The following is a 23,873-nucleotide window of genomic DNA, read 5'->3' as shown; positions in this document are numbered from 1 at the left end:
ACTTCATCTCGGTTGATCCTTCCGAGAACTCTGAGCTGGACACTGCCTGCCTCATTTTACAGCTGGGGAAATGGAAGTTCATAGAAGTCCAGTCACATTCTTAAAGGAAAATTATGAGCCAAAAAAAAAAAAAAAAAAATTAGGCTCAGGTTTTGGTCCTTTTTATTCCAAGAAATGCTAGTTTCAGTGTTAGTATTGGATGACGGCTTCCTTCTCACCTTCTCTTGCTATAGCATGTAGGACCCTGGTGAGTCATAGCATCAAGCCCTCATTGCAATGACGAATTCCTCAACAGTCCTGTTACTGAAGTAACTTTCAGTAGTTGGGTGAAGGAAGTGCTCAGCGGTAGAACACTTGTCTGGCATGTCAAAGGCCTTGAGTTCTGTCTCTAGCACTGCAAAAAAAAAAAGTTGAAGTCCATTTCAACTTATGGGTGAAATGTGTACACCCTCAGACACCAGCTCTGGTTAGGGCTACCTAATAGCCCTGTCTGCTAACATCCATCTCTTCTCTTCCCACAGAGGAGGTGGCTGAAGGAAAGAATGCCATCCTTATTGGAATGAGCCAGTGGAGTTCCAATGACCTAGTAGAACAGATTGAGACCATGGGGAAGTTGGATGAGCATCAAGGTGAGTCTCTGCCTCTCCCAAGACCTGGCTATGCATGTGTGTTACAGGGTGAACAAGGGCTGCCCATTGTGTTTGGGACCTACAAGAACTTTCTGGGTAGCAGAAGGTGGGTTGGGAGTTAGGGGGTAGTGGCTCTATGGAATTTCCTGGTTGGGGGGGGGGAGACAACTCCAGGGCATGTCCACAGGATACTTCATTTGTTTATCAAGTGGCATTCAGGAGCATGGGTAATTAAGGGCAACCTAGGGCAAACTGACAAGTTCCAAGTCTATAGGACTGAGATCATTTAGGCTCCCAGGAACTAGCCCACCCACAAGACCTGCACAAAATTCCTTCCCAAGGCAGTCATAGCCCACTCACTTCCTACCAGGCTCCATCTTTAAAAGGTCCCACTGTCTCCATGCTATTACAATGGGGACTTAGCGTCCAGCATATGAACCTTTGGGAACAGACACACCCAATCCATAGCACTCATTCCCCCCTTTTCCCTCTATCCTTTCTTGGCCTTGACTCTAGATAGTTTCAGTCTGGGCCAGAGTGGCTAAAAGGCCATAGCCATCCTATCAGGGCTGTCTAGTGGAGGCGGTGTTGATTCGGCTCAAGAAAATGGTCATCTTGCCGAAGCACCCAATCCTTTTCTTACCCTACGTCCCCTTCACTTTTGGTCCAGAGCTTGTCCTGTATAAAAGAACCCATCTTGAGAGATGGGTAGGCTCAAGCTGTTGTTTTCACTTGAATGAAGAAGCTAGAAGAAGCAGGGTCCGAGTCTTATTTAAGGTCCTTCTAGTCTAGGACACCATCTCTAAATTGGCCTTAGGGACCAGATGCAGACTGTCTCCTTTCTTGAATGTGACAGTAGTCTAGGGAATGTTTAAAGAATGGGTCCTACTAGCTTGACTTGTGATCTCAGAGATAGTGCCCCAGCCACATATTTGCAGATGGCTCCTCTGTCTGCTCTTTGCCTCACACCCCCAGGGCTCAGAAGGAGTCCAGAATGGGTCATATATTCTGGATCCTTCTCTCCAACTGTGCTTGGTAGCCACAAAAAAGACAGAGCCATGTTTGTAGTCACTACTCAGTTGGCCTTCCTCCCTCACTCCCACCCCCACCTGTCTGCTAAGGCTTATGTGACTCAGACCCAGTGTGAGCTCAGCAGGGGTGAGGGAGAGGCAGGGTGAACTGTGAGGGTGGTATGTGGTGGTGGGGGAAGGGTGTAAGGAAACAGGCAGAGCGTCAGAAGTCTAAGGTCTGGACAGGAGCCTCGGTCCTGCTGTATCTCAGCACCTCTCTGAACCTTGGTTTCTTCAGCTGCAGTGTGGGGTGTGAGTATTAAGGGTGTGAGGATTATGAGGTAATACTTGCAAAAGTGTGCCCAGTCACAGGTCGTTTTAGTGATGGAGTGAACGATCTTGCATAAGCATAGCTGTAGCACAGCGAACGCCTTGTGGTAGTTCAGGATCAAGTCAGGGAAGTCAGTGGTCTGACTTCAAGAGCTGGTGCCACAGTTCCCAGTATAGAACATGGAGCAGGGGGAGGAGGGTATTCAGAAGGGCAAGTCAGCTGCGTCTCTAGCTCCCACTTTCCTATGGATTCATACTGTGAGTTGCTGTAACATGAAGGGACATACATGTGGAATGTCACTTCAGATACCAGTTGTGGGGCCTCTGCAGGAACTCAGCCTTGTCCTGGATGCAGGGGAAACAAGGATGGGCCTGCGGCACAGTGGCAGGATGCTATGCAGTGAAGCAGGCTGAGCAGAAGGCTGAAGACGAGGCTCTGGGGACTATTCCAGGTGGAAGGATTTCTGAGTGTGCTTGCTGGAGAAGAACTGGTGATCTAAACAAGCGGATGCTCCTGCCTGCTTCAAACTTTCTTCCCCTCACCCCTTTCATAGTGGTGCCTTGGCTGGTCCACCTTACCTCCACCACGACTTCTTAGGAACTCCACACTTCTAATTGTTGGTAACACCCTGTCTGGATGACTCAAGGACCCCTCATGCTCTTCAGCTTTGGAATGAAGTTGTTTTTCCTCTGCCCCTTGAATTATCTTTCGAATTCCATCTTGTCTGTCCACCACTGTTTCTGTCATGCTGGACAGGCCCTTCTCAGTCATCTGAACATCTGGTCCTTAAGGGAACTCACTATGAGGAGAGTGCACCAGTGGGCACATGCTCCTGTGCCATACTCCCTTCCTTCCTTCCTTCCTTCCTTCCTTCCTTCCTTCCTTCCTTCCTTCCTTCCTTCCTTCCTTCCTTCCTTTCTTCTTCCTCCCTCCCTCACTTCCTTTTTGTTTGTTTATTTTTTGTTTTTCAGACAGGGTCTCTTTATATAGCCCTGGCTATCCTGGAACTCACTATGTAGACAGGCTGACTTGAACTCACAAAGATCCTCCTGCCTTTGTCTCCCACGGGCTGGGATTAAAGGTGTGTGCCACTGTGTCTAGCTGGTCTTGTTTTTCTTTCTCTGAACTGGAGGGTTTCACTCACCTAGAATATTCTTTTGCTAATTTTACAGTTCACAGTTTCTACTTCCCATGGGTGGTGCAAATTTAGACCCCACACCCATATGTGGCACAGGCTTAGGGTGTTAATTACTCTTGTGTGACTTTTTCTTTCTCACTGTCTGTGAATGGCTTTTTTGCTGCTGCCCCAAAGAAATGGTGTCTTGAGTGTGCATATATGTGTATGTAAGTTTGTGTGTATGTATGTTTGTGTATGTTTATGTTGTCTACATTTGTGTATATGTATGTGTGTATTTAAGTGTACGTGTGTGTATTTGGGTGTGTATGTGCACATGTGAGTGTTCCTTTATGAATGTCACATCCTTTCAAGGATACACGTTAGCTCCTCATTTTTCACAGACTGAGGTCAAGTTTGGAGTTGGCAGTTTGTACTCAGCTCTTGGCCTGGACCCTCCAGCCATGGGAGCCCAGGCCGGCTCTGTGCAGCTGCCGTTGTCTTCTTTCCCAGTGCACCCCTGGGCTTGCGTCTGTCCTTTATCAGTTGCTAATCTTTATTGCAGGCCTGGCTATATAGCTAAAAAGGCACCCTTCAGGGTTAACCTTGTGTTCTTTAGTTATTATTTGACCATTGCTTGTCCTGTTTTAACTTAGTAATTCATACTGTAATAAAAGCCACATAACTTAAATATACTTTAAAAAAATATACCCAGTGTCTGGTTCAGCAGCACTAGGTCACACTGTTGTCTGGCTGTCACCATCTTAGGAACTTTGTTACCATTCCAAACTGACACACTGCATGGAGCACCAGTCCCCACCCCCAGCCCCTGACAAGCAGCAGGCCACTTTCTTCTCCAGGTTCCCGAGAAGTCAGTTCAAGCAGTGTTTGTCCCTTTGTGTCTGAATCTTTTTATTTGCATAATGTTTTTGAGATTCATCCATGCTGTATCACGTATCAGGACTTCATTCCATTTTGTGGCTGAAGAACTTTCTGTTGTATGTGCCATTGTGTTTATCCATTCATCTGCTGATGGACAGTCAGGTTGTTTCCGGTTTTTACCTAATGTGGCTGTGAACATTAGAGTACAAATGCCCACCTTCTTTCTCGAATACGTTCTTATTGGAAGAAAAACCAAACAATAAAAACAAAGCCAACATCTTCCTTCCCAGTCCCTTCCACTGCAGACCTCGTTGAACTTTCCAGTGTGCATAGTTCAGTGGCTCAAATTAGACATTAGTGTTGCAAATCACTTTTTTAAAAGACTTAACAGTAAGCCGGGGGAGCTTTTCATACGGGAAACAGATTCATCCCATCCTTTTTATTTCTTATTCATCCTGTTCTTATTCGAACTATTGAAGGACAGACACTGTCACCTGCATACACATTCTTTTGCAACAGACATTGACATATCTTATTCTCAAGGGAATGCTTTTACTTTGTTTACAATTATGTATACCTGTGCATGTCTCTGTGTGAGGTACACACAGGTTAGACGAGGGCATCAGATCCCCTGGAGCTGGAGATACAGGTGGTTTGGAGCTTCCTGACATGGGCGCTGGGAACCAAACTCAGGTTCTCTGCAAGGCTGGTGTGCACTCTGAGCTGCTGAGGCCACTCTCCAGCCCCTCTTCTGAGTTGTTGGTTGTTATTATTATTAGTGTGTTCCTGTGTGTGTGTGTGTTTAAACAGGGTCTCTTTATGTGACCCTGGCTGTCCTAGAGCTTACTATATAGTCCAGATTGGACCTGGAGTTACAAAGATCTGCCTGCCTCTGCCTCCAGAGTGCCTGATTTTTCTTAAACACATTTTTTTTTGCTCATCTTTTATTGGAATATTTGCCCTTTGCTTCTGCTTATAAGGAAGCCTTTACATATTCTAGATGTAGCTCATTTTCTGTTATCGAGTAGTTACTTTTCTCATGATTGTGACCCATTACCCAACAGGAGGCAAGATTGTAAAGGAGGAAAGATTGATTTTGTGTCAGGCGATACAATCTATCCTATCTGAGAAGGGACCACATTTCTCTGAATCAAGAAGCAGAGAAAGGAACATGCCTGGATTCAGCTGGCTTTTTCTTTTCTCTCCTTTAAGAAACAAAACAAAACAGGTGTGAATGTGTGTGGCCTGTGCATGTGTGTGTCTGCATGTTTATATGTAGGTATGCACACATGTGAGAGAGACCAGAGTTTGACTTTTATGTCCTTCCCAATTATTTTCTGCTTTATATATTGAAGGGGGGTTCTGGAAGTTTGAACTCATTTGTGTAGTCTGGCTAGCTAGCTTGCTGGGAGCTATTAGTACAGGCTGCCATACCCACCTACATTTATGTGAGTGTTGAGTGAACTCAGGGCCTCACACTTGCACAGTCAGTGAGTGCCTTGCCTGAGCCATCGTCCCAGCCTCTCCTTTTGTCCTGTTCATTTTGTCTGGGACCCCAGCCCATGGGATAGTGTTGGCCACAGTTGGGGTGGGTCTTCCTCCTCAGTTAATTGTTTTTATTAGAAACCCTTCACAGAGACCCTTAATAGATCCCAAACCATGCCTCACGAATGGCCTAGAGTTTGTCGTGCAGCAGAATTGACAATCAAAATTAACCACCACAGCTGTGTCTTTGAGATTTTGCCTCTTTGAAAGCTCGCACCAGCAAGAACAGTTTGTCAGCTGATCCTTTTGGGTTTTTCAATATGCCATATCATTTAAAAATCTTAGCAGTTACATTCTTGCCAATATTTATACTACTTATTTTTCTTTTTAAATTGCATCGCAGAGCTAGCTGTCTTAGAGTTTGCCTCCATATTCACTCCTATCTCCATGACAGGGTAACCCACTTTAAAAGAGGTTTGTATGTGAGTGTATGTGCAACATGTGCATGCAGGTGCCTGTAGAGGCCAGAAGAGGGCATCAGATAATCTGAAACTGGAGTTACCAGTGGCTGGAAGCTGACATGTGGTTGCTGGGAACTGAATCCAGGTCCTCTGGAAGAGCAGTACATGCTCTTAATCACTAAGCCATCTCTCCAGCCCCAGTGATCCATGTTTAATGCCAAAAATCATAAATCACAATAAAGACATTGCATGTGTGAGGCTAGAGAGATGAGATGGCTCAGCAGTTAAGAGCACTGGCTGCTCTTCCAGAGGTCCTGAGTTCAAATCCCAGCAACGGCATGGTGGCTCACAACCATCTGTAATGGGATCTGATGCCTTCTGGTCTGAGGACAGCAACAGTGTACTCACATACATAAAGCAAATAAATCTTTTAAAAATCTTTTTAAAATATTGCATATATATACACTAGGCGTCTGAGTTGTTGAGCATCTCTAGGTCGGGACCTAGCAGCAGAAATGCTGGCAGGCTTTCGTTTGATTCTGACTGAAGTGTGGTGTGGTGCGGACACCCACTTTACCAGTAAGTACAGCCCCTGACTTATGATTTTAGAAATGTCCATTGGGTTAAAAAAAAACTTTCTAAAAATATCATGTCTTTCTTTATTTCCTTTGTTCCCTGCTGTCCCTCCTTGTCATCTTTAATCTTTTGTTCCTAAGACTTACCAATTTTGATTTAAAAAAATGCTTAGTTTTATTTTTTGTTCAGCTCCACAGTCAACTCCTTTTCCTATTTAATTTACATAGATCGATGTTGCTTTTGTTTCAGGACATCTTTCCTCTTACTCTCTATGGGGTGCAATTAGAGAGAGACAAGAGGACACTCACTGGTCCTTTCCGAGGCTTTGGAGGGATTACTTTTCAATGGGAGATTAATTTTGCAACTACCAAACTTTGGATAATTTTTTTCTTAAAGGGAACCTCAAATAGTACAAATTTCAATCACCACAATACATGTGTCCTGCCTGCTGGTCCATCTCCCCGGCCTCAATAAGGAGTCTCTTCACTCAGTTGTGCCCAAGGGGTTCAAAGTCTCCATCCTCCTCTCTATCTAAGTGTTCAGCACCATTTATAAAAATCTTGGTGAATAGAGTATTTTTTACTGTTTGTGATTTTTTTTTAGTATCTTGTGATCAAAATGTTTGAATTTTAAGTATTATCCTTTGAAGTTCTTTCTTCTTTAACACGTATTTCCCCTCTCCGAATATTACATACAGTCTTTGGTTTTTGAGACAGGGTCTCTCTGCATAGCTCTGCTCTAGAACTTGCTATGTAGAACAGACTGACCTTGAACTCACAAAGACCCATCTACCTCTGCCTCCCTAGTGCTGGGCTTCCATACATGTTCTTAAAAAATAAAAATTCCTCTGCTTGTAGGTTCTAGTTTCTCTATTAGGTCTATTAGATCAAACTAATCAATCAGTACAGTTTTCTCCTTTCAATTTTCAAATGCCTTTGATTGACATACTAAATTTCTTATACACCCCTTTTTCTGTATTTCTAAAATGTTACATTTTGACAGTTATTTGTATGTATGTATGTATGTATGTATGTATGTATGTATGTATGTATGTATGTGTAGACCAGGATACAATCTCAGAGTCTGTTTTTTCTTTCACCTTGTGGCTTCTGAGGACTGAACACAAGTTATCAGGCTTGGTAGCAAGCATTTGGCCCCAAGACATCTGGCCTCTTCCACAGTTCCTTGTGCTTCTAAACATACCTTTGTTTAGGCTTTGAATGCAGCATCTCTTACATCTTTGTCAGTGGCTTTCTTGGCGAGCACTATCTCTGGCGAGCAGTTGGAGGTCCATGTAATACTATTCTATTCCTATGTGGATAGCCTGGAGTTCTGTCCCAAAGCTATAGATGCCCCCATGTCCCCTCTTTATGGTCAGCTCATTCTGTTTCTGAGTGAGATTCCCTGGCCCCTGGACGTGCTCATCCTTTCTGGGAACTCCCCTTTTCAGTGGTCCTTCAGTTCAAGCACATTTTCCGTTTGTCCTTCCAGTGCTTATGTGTGACAGATGTCCTTTATCCCCCTCCTACCCCAGCCCCCTTTCAGAGACAGGGTCTCACCATGTAGCTGTGGCTTTCCTGAAATGCATATAACCCAGGCTGGCCTTGAACTCATGGACCTGCCTGCCTCTGCTTCCCCGGTGCACCACCACACCCGGATAACTTGTCTGTATTCTTATTTCTTGGTTCTGTTTGGTTTCTGGGCATTTTCCCTCAGCTCTAAAGAACAGCTTGCCCATTTTCTTCTCATCGTGCTGTTTCCTGGTTGGCGACCGTGGAGCTGGTTTTTCTTTCGGCAAGCATCTTTCTTCTGTTCTCTTCTGGTTTGTTGCCTAACAACCTGGCATCGACTCAGAGAGCACAGGTTCATCCTATGTTTTCTGAAGTTCCCTTTTGCCTGCTCTATTACATCTCAGAGTTTTCTGTTGATTGGAGCTGGGTGAGAACAGACCACACACTTACAGCAGGATTAATTAGCCAAGGATTGAAAGAGAGATTACAGCACAGGGCAGCGGTTATCTGATTCCATTATTTCAGAACGTGCAGCCGCTGTCAACATTGCCCGAGGAAAGTATCTCTGGCCAAGTTCTATTTTTAAATCGAGGTAAAATTCATATGCCACAGAATTCATTCTTTCAAAGTGTACATACATCCCAGTGGCTTTCAGATGTCTGCACATAACCATCACTGTTACCTAGTTCCAGAACATTGTCCCTTAAAGAAACGCCATTCAGATCAGTAATCGCTACCAGCCTTATCAGTGGAATCCAGCAGATGTGGCCCATTGTGTCTGTCTGCTTTCCTTTTCGATGTTTCTGAACCTCGCCTATATTGTAGCACATATCAATACTTACTTGCATGTTACTCCGTGGTGTAGATTCGACATATTTTGTTTATCCATTGATCAGCTGATAGGCATTGAAATGGTTTCTCCTTTTTGGCTATCGTGAATATCTGTTTCTGTGTGTGCGTGTGTGTGTGTGTGTGTGTGTGTGTGTGTGTGTGTGTGTGTGCTCCAGCATGCATGACCAACTTTCTTGATGCATATTTGAGATGTGCAGGGTCAACTCTCTTGAAACATACCTAAGACTTAAAATCTTTTAAATGTATTTTTATTTTATTACTTATTCACTTTACATCCCGCTCACTTCCCCTTCCCAGAGCTAGAATTTGTGTACATTTTTGTTTAACCGTTTGAAGGGTTGCCAGAGTCACATGACCTCTGGTGACATGAGAGCGTCCCAGCTCTCCAGCTCCCGGTGGCTGCTCAGATCCTCTGCCTTTCAGGTTATAGCCTCCTGCTGAGCACTTGGGGGGGGGGTTTCACTTCCCTAATGACTAACTGTGTTATCATCTTTTTATGTGTTTATTGGTCACTTGCTTTCTATTCAAATCCTTTACCCACTGGTTGTCTGTATACCATTAAGCTGTAAGCACTCTCTCTGCACCAGCAGACTCTTGCCAGATACATGGGTTACAAGTATCCCCTCATCTTACTGGTTGTTGTTTCCTTTCTCCAATGGTGTCTTTTGAAACACAGAGATTTACATTTTTCTTGAAATCCAACATCCATTTTCATTGTTTATGCTTTTGGTCCTATAACCAAGAAGCGGTTACTTAACCAAGGAGCATGAAGATTTATATGTTTTAAGTATTTTATGGTTTTAGCTCTTACATTTAGCTTTTAAAAAATCAATGCACTTGGAATTTTTTGTGTATGATATGGCATAGGGATTCAACTTTATTCTTAACTGTTTTCTTATTTTTAAAATTTTACACATGTCTCTGTGTGAAAGAAGCTAGAGGCATCAGATCTCCTTGAGGTGAAATTACAGGTTATTGTGAGCTGTCTGGCATAGGTGTTGGTTCCTAAACTCAGGTCTTCTGTAAGAGCAGAAAGTGCTCCTAACCACCAGGCTGTCTCTCCAGCTATATTGTTTTGCATATAGGTAACTGGCTGTCCCAGAACTGTGTACTGAAACGACTGCTCCATCCTTGGGCATCCCGGTCCAAGCCGGCTGGTTGCAGGCATATGTATTTCATTCTAGATGTTCCACCTCACTCTGCTTAAACATACGTGTGCCAAGAAGTTCTGTATATCTATAGTAAGTTTGAAATCAGATGTGGGATAACAACAGCTTTGTTTTTCTTTTGCAAGATTGCTCTGGCTAGTCTGTATTTGTCTGTGTAAGGTGAGGTTGCTCGTTTCTGTGAAGGGGCCAGCTGGGACTGTGCTGACTCTGGAGATGGACCTGGAGTCTTAACCTTCATGGCATTATCAGTCCTAACCCATTAATATAGAATGTCCTTATATTTACCCAGGTCTTCTTTAGTTCTTTCTTTAAAGCTAATGTATGCATGTGCATGTCTATATGAGAGTGTGGTATATGTCCTTGTGTGTACACAGAGGCTAGTGGAGGGTGTCAGTGTCCTGCTCTAACATCTTCCTCTGTTCCCCTGAGGCAGGGTCTCTCACTGAATCTGGAGCTGGGCTGGTCAGCAAGCCCAGAATCCTCCGGTGTCTGCCTCCTGCAGCAATGGGGGACAAGCACACATGGCCACTCTGTTCATGACATGGGTGCCAGGATTTGGAATCTGGTCCTTCTGCTTGCACAGCAAGGGCTCTTACCTGCTGAGCCATCGCTCGAGCTCCCTCTTCTTTAATTTCTTTCAATGATGTTTTATAGTTTTTAATAAACAAGCCCAAACACTTGTATTATTAAATTTGCTTCTCAGTATTTTCTTCCATTGTAACTGAAATTGTTCCTTAATTTTATTTTCAGACTGTTCATTGCAAATATGTGGTAATGCAACTGACCTTGTATGTTGATCGAATATCCTGAAACTCGGATAGACTTACATCTATGTGCGTGTGCGTGTGTGTATAAAAGCGTGTGTAGGAGCAGAGGTCTTCCTTGGTACTTTCTGTACATTAGATTCTGTCACCTCCAAATAGAGGTAGGGTTTGAATCTCTCTTTCCAGTCTGATTACATTGTATTTTTCCTCGTTGCCTGGTTCCCCTGACTAGGTCCTTGAGAATAATGTTGCATAGGGGTGAGAAGAACAGGGTCTTCTAGTCTTATTCCTGAGCACTTGGGGATGTTTTCAGTCTCTTATCATTATGTACGTTTACTGCAATATTTTTTGATTTGTTTATTTTTATGTGAATGAGTGTTTTACTGCATGTATGTCTTAGTCCCACATTTGTACCTGGTGTCTGCAAAGGTCAGATGACGGGAACTGGAACTGGAGTTGGGAATGGTTGTGAGCCTCTCTGTAGGTGCTGGGAATTGAACCCAGGTCCTCTGCAAGAGCAGCAAGTGCTCTTAACTGCTGAGCCATCTTTTTACCAATGGTTTTGAGGGTTTTTTTTTTTTTTTGTTATTTTGGAGGTGGTTTTCATCTGGTTGAGAAGATGTTCCCTCACATTCCTAGACTGTTGGGTATTATTACTATTTGTAGGCCTTGGGTCTTGCTAATGCCTGTTCATGTTCATCTGCTGAGATGCTGATGGGGTTTTCTACCCTTGGTTCTATCTCTTTGGTATATTTGATTTTTATACATTGAGTGATCTTTTGAGTTTCTTGACAGCTTCTGCCATATTGCTAACCTTTTATGCTCAGCGTTCATATCTTCTAGAATCATTTATACTGATTGTCTTTGAGATAGCCCCAAAGATCTATCCATGCTCAAAACTCTTTTCATTCCTAAGCAATCATATTATCATGGACAAGCAAAGAAGCAGTCAGTGCCTAGGTATCCTGATCAATTTCTCTGCCTCTGGCTTTGCAAAAAGCACCACTCCCCAGCTGTTGACGCCCTGGTTTGTGTGATTGCATCTAGATACATAGTTTCCAAAGAGTTGTCCCTGGGCCAATAGCATTTGCATCACTTGGGAGCTTGTCAGAAATATGAGGGAGTCCCACTGAGCCATACAGAGCCGGCCAAATTCTGGAAGAGCTTAGGAGCTGTTTTAACTAGTTCTCTAAGGGACTCTGCTGCTTGTTCAAACTTAAGAGTGATTAAGGCTTATGAGGCTGAGCTGGTTCTGGGGTAGGCACCATTTCCTCTCCTGCCTTGCTTCAGTCATTGAGTTTGATATCTTCCCTGCGCAGCTTTGGCTCTCCCTTCATGTTTAGCAATATTTGGCTTTGTGTTCCACTTTGTTAGCAGAGCTCTGAGTGATGGAATCTATGTAGCACAACCTGCTGTCATATGATTATTACGGAGGGCTCGGAAATCCTACAGGATAGCTCAGCTCCGGATTGATTCTGCCCACATGTTTCCAGCTTCTCAGGGTGCCCTGTACCTCACCTGTCCATCTTTCCTCACATATTGGGGGAGGGGTGGGACGGCTGTCTTTGCTTGGGACACGCAAGGGTCAGGGAAGGCTTGTTGCACTGGCTCATCCACTGTGGATGTCCAAGTTCTTGCAGAATTCCCAGGCTCTTGGGCTTCCTCTGGAGCCTGCTGTGTTCTCTGAGCTTCCTCCACATGCCTCTCAGTTCTTCGCCTGCAGAGCTGAGCCCAGGCCTTCTTTTCTGCTGAGCTGGATTTCTGGGCATTTGGCCTTTGTAGTCACTCCATACTGAGAAGGGCACACAGTCCATGCTCTGCTCCACTGTCACCATCTTGAAATCTTTAGTGATTTTGAATAAGGGGCTCTCACCTTCCAGTTTGTCCTAGGCCCTGCCAATTCTGTAGCCATCCCTAGCTCTACCCTCCAGAACTCTCTGCCTCTGTGTGTGTGTGTGTGTGTGTGTGTGTGTATTTCTGCAGTTTCGGTTTTCAGAGGACATTCCTTGTTATTTTTCATTGCTGTTGGAGATTCATGTGGAAGTCATTTATGTCCTTTGTAGAGGTTTGGGGCAGAGGAAAAAGTCTGGGTCATGCAATCAATCGACTGTCTTCATTCTCCACCACTGTGGTGCTCTGAAAATAGGAGAGCAGTCACATTGTGCTGCTGTGGCAGAAAGGAGCATGACGCCCCCACCTTGGCATGTATGACCTTCTCGCTCCCCACAGTTGTCATTTCCCAGGGCTAGTGAGTGCTCTGTAACTACAGAGATTAATCATCCTTGGGCAGCTACCACGAAGGACAGTAAAAAGGGGAGCATCAAACTATTGCTAAGGCCTGAGATACTGAGATCACCTCAGACGTTCTAGGCATTTCTCCCCTGCTCCTCCAACCATGCCGAGTCTCTAGTTCGGTGCAGATGGGCTAGCTTGTTGGTGCTCAGGTCCACTTGGGGTTGCTCCCTGTATCATCTCTAGACCTCATTATTCTGGGCCTTTCCTCTAGGAAGCTGCCTTGAGATCCCAGCCTCCACCCCATCTCTCCTGCACAGCACAGTTCATCTGCCCCTCACCTACCCATCTGAGCACAGTTGCGTCTTTCTGGCTTGCACTTTCCCCAACCTGGCCGTCATGACCCCAGAGCAGTCAGTCAGGTGTCTAGACATCCCCTCACTCACTCACACAATACTTTGTGTCAGACCCAGTGCTAGATAGTCAGCTAGATACTTTGGGAAGGGCTTCTGTTTTGCCCATCCCCCAGTCAAGATGTTACAGTTCACTTGAGCTGTTTTGACAAGATAGGGTAAAGTGAAGAGGTGGCTAAGAGGGCACAGAGCCAGAGAGGAGACGCCAGAGGCTAAGGAAGCTTTTCTGGAATCAGGACAGACCAAGGGGGATACACCAAGGACAGAGGTGAGGTATGAGAAAGTATGAGAAGCCAGGAGGTTTGGGAAGTACTTGAAGCCCATCTGATTTTCTTCCTTGTTTTTTTTTTTTTTTTTTTTTTTTTTTTTTTTTTTTTTTTTGAGATAGGGTCTCACTAGGTAGTTCAGCCTGGCTGTGAGCTAGAGACCCTGCTACCTGGGTTTCTTGCGTGCTGAGATTATAGGTGTGCACCACCATGCCTAGAGTTCATCCTCACTGAGCTGGGATATGAGGAATGAAGATGGGGAATAAAAGGAATGGGAGCATCTTAGGGAGGAGGCAGGGAAAGAAGGCTGAAGCTGGAGGTCTTGTATATTGGCTGAGGAATTAGGGGCTTTCTGAGGAATGACTCTTAGTGTTAGGAATGATGAGCTGATTTTGTCAGAGCTCCTTACGAAAAGCAACTCAGAAGACCATAGGAGCAGCACCTAGTCACTGTGGGCTGGGGGTGTAGGTAGTGAACTTCACTAACCTGCAGCTCAGTAGTGCCCAGCATTTGGGGAAGAGCCTGTTTAGGAGGCACAGATGGGCTTTTCTGTGCCAGCTTCCTTGACGGACTGAACTAACTGAGCTGGCCTGAGCCTGCTCCCAAAGCCCAGAAACAGGAGCGTAAGGGACACATAGGGGCTTCAGGATTCCCAGGCTTTGGGAGCACAGACAGAATTGCTAGAACCTTCTCCAGGTCTGAAACCCTCCCCAGCAGCCATACAGCCTCCCCTTGAGTGCCAGGAGCAGCTTCTTTTGTTCAGCATGTTCACTGAAAGAAACCGTTCATGGCTGCACCCTTTGCTTCTCTTTCTGGAGGGAGCATGTGGGTTTCCGGAAGATGGATGGGGAGAGGAAAACGATTACTCGGGAAGTCATTAGCGAGGGTTGGAAGTGTCTTCTTTGGGGGAGATGCTGTGGCCAAACTTCCCAGAATGTATAAACTTGAGAAAGGCAGACTACAGTCTGGAGAATCTGTGGCTCCAGCTCCTAAACTCTCAGCCCCCAGATTCCAATCCTGAACCCTAAACCCTATGCCTCTAACCCCAGCTGCCAGTCCACAGCCTGCAGCTTACAGACTTTGCATAACTATCCGGCTTATTAGAGCTTCTGGCAGCTCCTGTGACAGAAGAAAGCTTAAGCTGAGGTAAAGTGGTTGGACCCAGGGGCCTGGGAAAGTTCCAGGCCAAGTGGGGTCTCATTTAGACAATGCTGAGCCAGCTGCACATTTGGTTAATGGCCCATGTCCTGGGAGCCTACTAATCAGAAAGCCGGGTTTCAAAGCTAGGGTGATTCCTCTGTTACTAGTGGTAACTCTGAGAAGAGATGAAGCTGAGAAGGCAAGGCCAGCTTGCTGCTGTTGCTGCCTCCTCTGTACACATCATTTGTGTTGTGGATAGTAGGCCCCACCCACAAGGTGACAGTTTTGCCATTTTAACTGGTGACTGAGCAGGAGGATTTTGATTCCAGGCAAGCCTGGGCTACACAGTGGGACCCTCTTTCCGATAAAACCCAAGGGGTTGATCAGGTTGGAGGAACACAAGTAGGGGAGGTGACAAGAATAGCCAGAATGCATTGTATAGATCTATAAAATAGCAAAGAACAAAATTGGTAAAAAAAAAAAAAAAAAAAAAGACAACTACAAAAGGACTCATTCTGGCCTCCCTCAGCACCCTCGTCAGTCTCGCCGGGTTCCTGGCTCCAGCATCACTGTAGGGGGAGCCAAGTCTGCAGGAAACACTGGCCAGGCTCAATACCCTTTGCAGACAGTCCCTTCTCTGCTCTCTCCCTCCCACCTTAGCCTCTGCCTTGAAGACTCTCCCCTCACCACCTGAGCCCTCTCAGGAAGCCCTGGTCCAGAGATCCCAAGAGAGAGGCAGGGTAATGGGAGCAAGAAGTCCTCTTCAGGGTACTCATGGCCAAGTGATGGGGCCCTACTGAGTCTCCAGTTCCTTATCTATGAGGGGCCTGTTTTGCAGAGGTTGGAAGCCACAGTCATTTCAGGCGTGGAGAACACAGGGCAGGAAGTGAAGAACCTGCACTCCTAGATATGGCCTACTGTGTTTACATAGGAGTATCCCTGCCCTTGGCTGGCTGAGATCTCTGAGCTTGACTCTGATCTCCTTCCCTCACATTCCCTTCTCCAAATTTAGGCACATCCTGTGCACCAGTATCTTAAGGTCTGGCTTCCCCAACTCTCTCTATCCCAGCTTCCCTAGCATCGAGGGTCTCAGACCTTGGGCTACTTCTTCATCAGATAATCTTGCTGGTGAAAATTCTGCCACAGCTCAAAGTTTTACTTGTTTTGTGGTCCTGAAACCAGCACTAGAATCAGAAGCTCATATAGGCTCTAGGTAGGAAACTTCTGTGAACTGGTAAAGCAAAATGGCCTCCCTTATCTGGTGGGTGTATAAGAAATGCCAGTACATTTTTATTATAGTCAGAGCTGTGATCAGGCTCCAAAGAGTTCTTGGTTTGGGCTTTACTGTTTCTAGTTCTGAATTATTTTAGCTCCTATTTTGTGGTTTGTGAGTGAAGTCTGATCGGTCATGTGCCCCAGGCTGAGGCTTTGCCGCACATGGTCCTGCGCTGAAACACACCTCGAAGGCCCCCCTAAGATGGGTGCTTGGCCTTCCTCCATCCTATCTGGCTGTCCTGGCCCACCTCTCTCCCCTCCCCCAACAGGAGCCTGGGCACAGGCAGGGAGGGGACCAATGCTTCCATCTGCTGTGTTCCTCTAGGCTGGCAGTGTCACAGTGTACTCTGAGGGTAACTCAGAGGGAGCACGCTATTACCATTCTATCCAAGGAAGCAAGTGCTCCCGTCCTAGAGGGTGAGGACAGGTGTATCACTCCACCCCACGAGCCCATTATGCAAAGTGGCTGGCGGAGCCTAGCAGTGGAGGACTTGGGAGATGGTAGGCTCCCAGTACATGTGTTCTAAGCCAGGGAGTGGAGGCTCCCAGGCCACCAAGAGTCACTGCTGCGTTCACAGAGAACCCTGAAGAGGAAGGTGCACATACTGGCATTCAGAAGACCCAGGTTGAGAGTCCTCAGAATAAAGTCACCACCTCTGGCGCCCTTCTTGCTTTCTGGCACAACCATTGCTGTTCCTTTTGCCCAGAACCCAGCTAATTATGTCGCTGGTTTCTGGGTGCAATAGAAGCAGGCAGCAGGACGTGGAGACACTTCGAGTCACTGTTGCACCAAAGCTTGGCTATCTTTCTCATATTCATATAAATGGGCTTCCTGCCAGGGTCACCCGCCCCCGTATCCTATCTCCCCTGGATTTGGCATGCCTTGAGCATGATGCTTACTGACCACTTGAAACCCTGTCTTTTTCTCTTCCTTTGGAAGCTCAAATCATGGCTCTGTTGAAGGCTTCCAGGAGCTTCAGCTGAAAATGGTCCCTTGCATCCCATCCGTCATGGCTGACTGCCTTCAGCACCATGCCCCACGTAGAGGCTTTTCTTGCCCTATGCACACTTTGCTTTTTATCTCTGTATCACCCACAGCCCTTGGCACCATGAGTGGGAAACAGAATGTGTGTTAGGAATGTGTGACCTCATTTCTGTGTTAGGGAAAGTGAATTTGCCCAGATACACCTACAGCCTGTGGCCTTAGGTGACATACAATGATTCCTGACACTGGTGTCTGATGCTGGCTCTTCCCTGGTTTCTGTCTGCATCTGGGTTACGGTTACTGTCATTCCTCCAATGCAGTTTGCAGCTACCTCATCACGCTGGGTGATGGACACTCCACGAAGGCCCAGCCCTCTCTTCTCCAACTGGACTCTTACTGGACACAAACTATGTACTGTGCCACTTAGCCATTAGCCCTGTCCATCTGGCTCTGCCTTGTGTGGTAATGAGGACAAGAGACAAGACCATGAGCTAGTTGTCACAAGTAAATCAGTAAATAAATCACTAAGAGCAAACTGGACATGGTGGCATCTTTGCTCTCAGCATGAGGGAGGCTAAGGGCAGACAGTTCTCTGAGTCCAAGGCCAACCTGGTCCGTACAGAGTTTCTGCCTAGACAGGGCTACACAGTGAGACCCTGTGTCAAAAATAAACAACAAGGGTGATCCTCATGGATTGAGTGTTGGTTAGCTAGCTGCCTCCCTGTGTTCTAAGAGTTGCAAGTACTCACTGCACAAGAACCCTCTTGAGCAAGGTACTGGTGCAGCCCTTGATTTTCAAAGTCTGTGGCATAGAGGCTTTGTAACTGGCCCCCATAGACACAGTAAGTGAAAGGCCGGAGGTGTTTGTCCATCCAGCTTTCAGTAAGGGTCTTAAGAGAGCATTGGGCCCATAGTGCTTTATAGGAATGAAGCCCAGAAAGGGAAAGGGAGGTACGTAGGATCACACAGTGGGTTGGTGTGAACCAAGTCCTAGCCTCAGACCCCAGCCAGATTCTTCTTTCATTCACAGACCCCCTATTCTGAGGAGGAGGGAAACAGGGATGTAGATCCAGGTGACATGAGCCATTAAGGCAGTTGTGACAGGCAGAGGTTTGGAAGCAGGTTCTGAGGATGGTGTTTTGGATCACAAATGTAGAGTCAGACACATTTGGAAAAGGAGTCACTGCAGGCCCTAGAGGACTGGCTGGGAAGACAGAGGCATTTCCTGGATAGCAGTGTCCTGGAGTCCTGTGGAGTAGGGGACAGGGCAGCCTCACATAATCTAGGAGATTTTGGAGTGGCTATCCCATAGTGCTTGGGTGCTTGCTTAGAGAACCAGGGTTACTTCGGATGCATTTGGGGGGTAGTGCAGTAGGGAGCAACTCAGAGTTACTCAGGGATTCCTAGTCATGGAGAATGTGAAGTGTCTGGGAAGTTTCCATAGAAACCATAGGCAGCAGGATGCACAGATCACAGTCTTGTTGCAGAGAGCTTTAACTACTCGTGCCTAACAGAGTGTCCAGCTCAGACCCTTATAGGACAGTGTGCTGGGAAAAGGAAAAGGGGGACAGCATCTAGCAGCTGTTTCATAAGATAGGAGAGGAGAGGAGCCAGCAAAGATAACCCTGGAAAAGCTAAGGTCAAGGGCATAACCAAGGAGCCAGCCAGCACTAAATGACGTCATGTGGGGGCTCAAGGCTGGCTCACACACAAAGGCCAAAGGCTATGTCTGAGGTAGGTAGGGCAGGGTGAGAAACTTGGGTGGTGTGTCTACCACCCTCAGCTCTGGAGGGGTAGTGGCAACTGTCAGTAGCTCCTCAGGGGGATGCAGTGTTGGTGCAACAGAGCAGCGACCCAGCTGCTATTGTCCTTTCTGTTTCCACAGGAGAAGGGGCCACAGCGTGCACATCCAGCATCTTGCAGGAGAAGCAGCGTGAGTTACACCCGGCTTGTACAGAGGCATTGCCTTTCTTTCCATTGGATGAATGGTGGCCCCTGGGCCTGGTCCCCTCTGAGGTGTAGAGCTCCAAGAGTAGAAGGATCTCTCCCATCTTGCTCCTGGGCAGGAACAGAAAGCTTAGGTCCCCTTAGCCCAGATTTCTAAGCCATCCATCTGGGCAGTTCTAGTGTCTGAGATAGAGCTACAGCATGAGCTGATGGCCCTGATGAGGGATTGGGTGGACAGGCAGGACCATTAAAAGTTTGGTGACCATCCTCTTCATGGGGATGGAAACTGGGAGGGACTGGGAAAGCAGCCTTCTTGAGCCTTTCTGGCCATCAACATTTGGATGCCAACTTCCAGCAGTCATGGTTGACCCTATGCTGACCAAGGTCAGAGCAAATGAGGTCGTTCAAGGTGGGGTTCCAGAGAGCAGTCCCTTTTAAACACATGTTTTACTTTCCAGATATTGTCATTGTATGTGTGAGTGTGGACAAGTGTGAGGTCAGAGGGCATCTCTCTAGATTCTCACCTTCCATTATGGGTTCTGGGGATTGAACTTGGGTTCAGGCTTGCATGGCAAGTGCCTTTACCACGGAGTCCTCTCACCAGCCCAAGACACGCTGGTCCTTAAACTCCCCTCCCAGAATGCTTGGCTCTGCAGTCAGGATTGACTTTGGGGTTTCCTGCCCTTGTCTTTTTTTCTTTTTTCCCCGTCTCACACCAGCCTGTCTTGACTTCTGCCAGCTTTCTTAGGAAGATGGGTAAGGAACTGGATGTACTAAGGTCTATGCCAGCATGCTGGCCACATGTCCTGTGGACACACCAGGTGGACTTGGTGGGCAGCACCTGTGCCAAGTCCTGTCTTTGCTATGGGCAATGCTGACTTCCATATGAGGCCAGGTTTTGGGCAAGGGCTCAGAGCTCCCCTCATTTCCTACCTGCTGTTCCGCTCGTGGCTATTGCTTTGGGGAGGCTCAACCCATTTTGCTTCCTAGCTCCCCAGGCCCCAACTTGAGGCCTTCTTCCAAGCTCTCCCCTCATCTGCTGAGCTTCTGTGAAGGATGTGTAAACACCAGCATCCATGACCCTGTGGTCTAGTAGACTTTCAGCACAGTTTCCCTGGTCTTTCTTGTCACAAGGCACAGACAAGGACATTACAGAAGGCCATGAGTTCTTCTGTCATGACTGGCCTCCAGGGTACTGACAAAGAGAAAGGACAGGGTGTCAGGAAAGAGGGGCAGACAACTTCGTGTCTGCAGGGTCTTAATTTTTGGAGGTGACAAAATACTGACACAGAGACTTGGTTACAGTCTTTGTGTAAGGAAAAGAATTGGTTACAGAATTTGCAAGAGCTAAGCCACTACCCTAGGAAGCAGGGAGTGAGAGAAGCCCTGGGCCGGGATGCATCTGTGCATGTGTTTTGGGTGGGTGGAAGGTCTTTGGAGAAGTGGGGAGGGGAACAGCTTGGGGCTGGTGGTCTGAATAATGGCGGGGTTTTCACTTTGCTGGTCCCTAGTTACTTGGCACCTGGCCCTGGTCCCCTCCGGGTAGAGGAAGACAGGCTTGGTGGGTGAGTGTTAGCTACAATAGGTATCTGGTGTGGATTGGGCTGTGGCTGGCTGGTTTTGGAAGGTATACTCATGGGCATGTTTGGTCTCTGTTTGAACTAGTCCATGTAGGATTGCCAGTGTCTCACTGACCAGGAAGTCACCAATATATTTAACTGCCAAGAAGTTAAGAAAGAAAAACCACCAACCAACCAACCAACCAAACAAAACAAAACAAAAAACAAGTAGGGGGGAGGGGCCCAGATTACCTGTACTGGGATTCCTTTTTTTTTCTCTTTTAAATACTTATTTTAGAGATGGAGTCTCTCTGTGTAGCCCGAGCAGGCCACAAACTTTTGACAGTTCTCCTGTCTCAGCTTCCTAAGTGCTAGGAGTGCAGGCGTGTGTCATTATGACTTGCTGCTGCTGGGCCTTTAGCAATAAGTAGCTTGGAGGTGAAACTAGCCACCTGAAACAGGCTTTGTCACCAAGAGGCAGGTCACGGCTCCCTTCCCCATGGTTCCCACATACACAGTGGAATTGACAGAATGCTTAGTGTCTCCTGAGCCTCCCTGGGGAAAAAATTGCATTTCAATAGCAGCCAAGTCTTTTTTTATTTCATGGTTATAGATTTTGGTCAAAATTGTATTGCTGAAAGCTGTTATTGAAATATCCTTGAGGATTTTTTTTTAATGAAGGAAAGAATATCAGTTGATGTTTAGAAGAATTTTAGAGTCATAAAATCTGTGTCTTGGAGGTTCTCTGGGCTGATGGTACCCAAGTTGAGATGCAGTATGTCTGGCAGGGAGGAAACTTACACCGTAACCTCCCTTCTTAAAGTCTTTAGCAGAGAGTAATGCTTTTTACATTACTCTATAATTATGTCCTGCCTACAATTTCAGACATTAAAATCATTTTTCTTTGATGAAGTGGTGGTGGTAATTGGTGGTAATGTGTTTGTTTATTTTTAAATCCTAAATGGGCAAAATAAACGTTAGTGACCTGAATTTCAAAAGACGATATCCACGGCTTACATTGAGAATGTGTTTTTCCACTGGGCATTTTAAAACTCAGAAAATATTACTCTGGGTGAGGAATCAGATCCCTTCTACCAAGGGGTGGTGCTATGATGTTTGGGCTTTAAAGGGGGAAGGTCCATGTATATTTGGAAAGATGGCCGAACTCCCAGCTTTCTAGGCTGGCTGAGGGTATCAGAGGCTGTGTACCAGGTACACAGAAAGGATCTCATAGTTCTCAAGTATACCTTGCATTTGCATAAGTCTTCACAGCTGGAACCTCTGGGCCAGATGTGAGGGTGCATCTTTGGAGCTCAGTTACATTGTCTCTCTCTTTGCTTATCCTATGCCTGACTGGCTCACCACCATGGAAACAGTGTTTCTTCCCTGTTATGGTTGAGATATGATGTAGCCCCTGCCCTACTCCCAACCCCTGGCCATGGTTTCATTAAAAGAAGCCTTGGTCTCCAACTGGAGGGTCCAGCCACTGAGAAGTGATACATTCGTAATTTGATATTGTCACTGGGAGGTGGCAGCGATTACTGAAGTCATTTTCCTGGGGGTTATATCTTGTCTCTAGCTTCTTGTCCCGCCTCTGCTTCCTGGCCACCTTGAGGTGAACAACTTTGTAACTTCACATCTGTCTGCCATCTTTTACCACATCACAGATATACCAGAACCCTAATAAACCTTTGAGCCTTTATATAGTTTCTCTTTGACATTTAGATGATACAAAGCTAATTAACAGGTGTGTGTGGGGGGGGAGGCTATCCGGCCTCATGTCTAGCAGCTCTGGGACTTGGGTGCTCAGGACTCCCTGATCCTTGGCTTCCACACAGTCCTGCATCTGTCTGCTATCAGACAGATGGCCTGGACCCCCAAGACCACCTGTGCTATTTAGAACCAAGTGAGAAGAAACTGGGGAATGCTCAGGTGTGAGGCTAGGGTGGGAACTTGGTCCGGGAGCAGGGGCCCTGGGCCATTTCTTCCAGCTTTCCTAGCAGTCATGACCAGGGCTGGGACACAGCCTTTCTTCTGTTGGCACATGGAGTCCCGGTGGGTCTGTTATTCTAGGTGTTTCTGCTGCTGTCTCTTTGTTCCCTGGTTTCCTTTGTCCATATCTCTTTGTGTCTCTGCCTTTCACTGCCTGGTGATAGCAGGGACATTTTCGGATATTTTCCATGTATGTGAGTGAGCCTTCTCCTGGTTCTGCGGGCCCTGAGAAACCCAGAGCTCACTGCTCTGTTCCTCCCTTCAGAGAGAAAAAGGGCCATTCTCCACAAACCCAAAGTCCAAACCTGGGATCCTTCTAGACATCACCCCCATCATATTTACTACCACCACCTTGCCAAATTGAACCCCAGGACAGCAATTGCCTCCAGCAGAACTCAGGCTCGCCTCCTTCCCTTGGCCCCCATCCTCCATCTAAAGAAAGCCTAACCTCTTGCCTGACCGGCCCTGGCCTCCCACACTGGTCTCTATAGCTCCAGTGTCTCTCACTCCTGTCTTTAGGAGTGGCAGGGAGGTCTTACTAGGAAATCTGGCCCTTCTAACCCTGCCTGTCTCACTCACTTGCTGCCCAGTGCTCCCCCGTCCCCTGTCTGTCCTCTGTCTCCTTCCATCGGTGTGTCTCTGCTGTGGCAGGTTGGATGTTAATTGTGTGTGTGCATGCAAACCCCTGTCCTTCGTAGAGAACGATCTCCGGTAGCATGTGCTTCTCACGGGACAGTGGAGAAGCCTAGATCCCACCCAGCCCAGCATCCCAGTGGCAGAGCAGAGGCATCCTCTCTCCCGGCAAACAGTAGAAAGGATACAGGTCCCTGGGGACCCTCCCGGTACTTCCCCTCTCCATGGCTGCAGAGACTGGATGCCATTCTACATGTAGAGAGTTGTCCTGTCTTTGCCTTGGGCTTCCTGAATTGTCTGTAGGGCAGGGAGTCCACTGCCTCCACTCACACCCCACACAAATGTCCTCAAAAGCCTCCCCTATCCCTTTGCCTCAGTAGCTGCTTGGTATGGTGGAAACTGCCCAGGCTTTGCCCTCTGATACCCATTGAATCTGGAGTGTGGAAGGGCTCACACCATGATTTCAGGGTCACAAGGTGAAAACAGTGACTTCTGAGGAAGGCAGTCCTTCTGCCTGCTCCGCTCCACCAACCTCAGAGGTTACCCATGCCTGGTCAATTTGGATCCTTTCCTCAGCGACTTCTTCCCAGGTGCCCCAGGTATCTGGGGAAGAGCACAGCTGCTTTCTGAAGGAATAGTCCCATCAG

General features: G+C 46.8%; 1 protein-coding gene across 1 annotated transcript in view; it reads left to right on the top strand.

Moving 5' to 3' along the window:
• The window catches only part of PITPNM3 (PITPNM family member 3), a gene marked incomplete at its 3' end in the record, with an annotated part of 82,885 nt that overhangs the window by 22,514 nt on the left and 36,498 nt on the right, over nt 1–23,873 (top strand). Inside the window, exons 3-4 of the mRNA XM_080924001.1 lie at nt 522–629; nt 18,981–19,028. Coding sequence (XP_080780127.1) covers nt 522–629; nt 18,981–19,028 — 156 coding nt within the window. The remainder of the gene's footprint in view (nt 1–521; nt 630–18,980; nt 19,029–23,873) is intronic.

Source organism: Micromys minutus (genome assembly GCF_963924665.1).
Source record: "Micromys minutus genome assembly, chromosome: 10".
NCBI lineage: Eukaryota > Metazoa > Chordata > Mammalia > Rodentia > Muridae > Micromys > Micromys minutus.
This window is presented reverse-complemented; position numbering and strand designations above follow the sequence as displayed.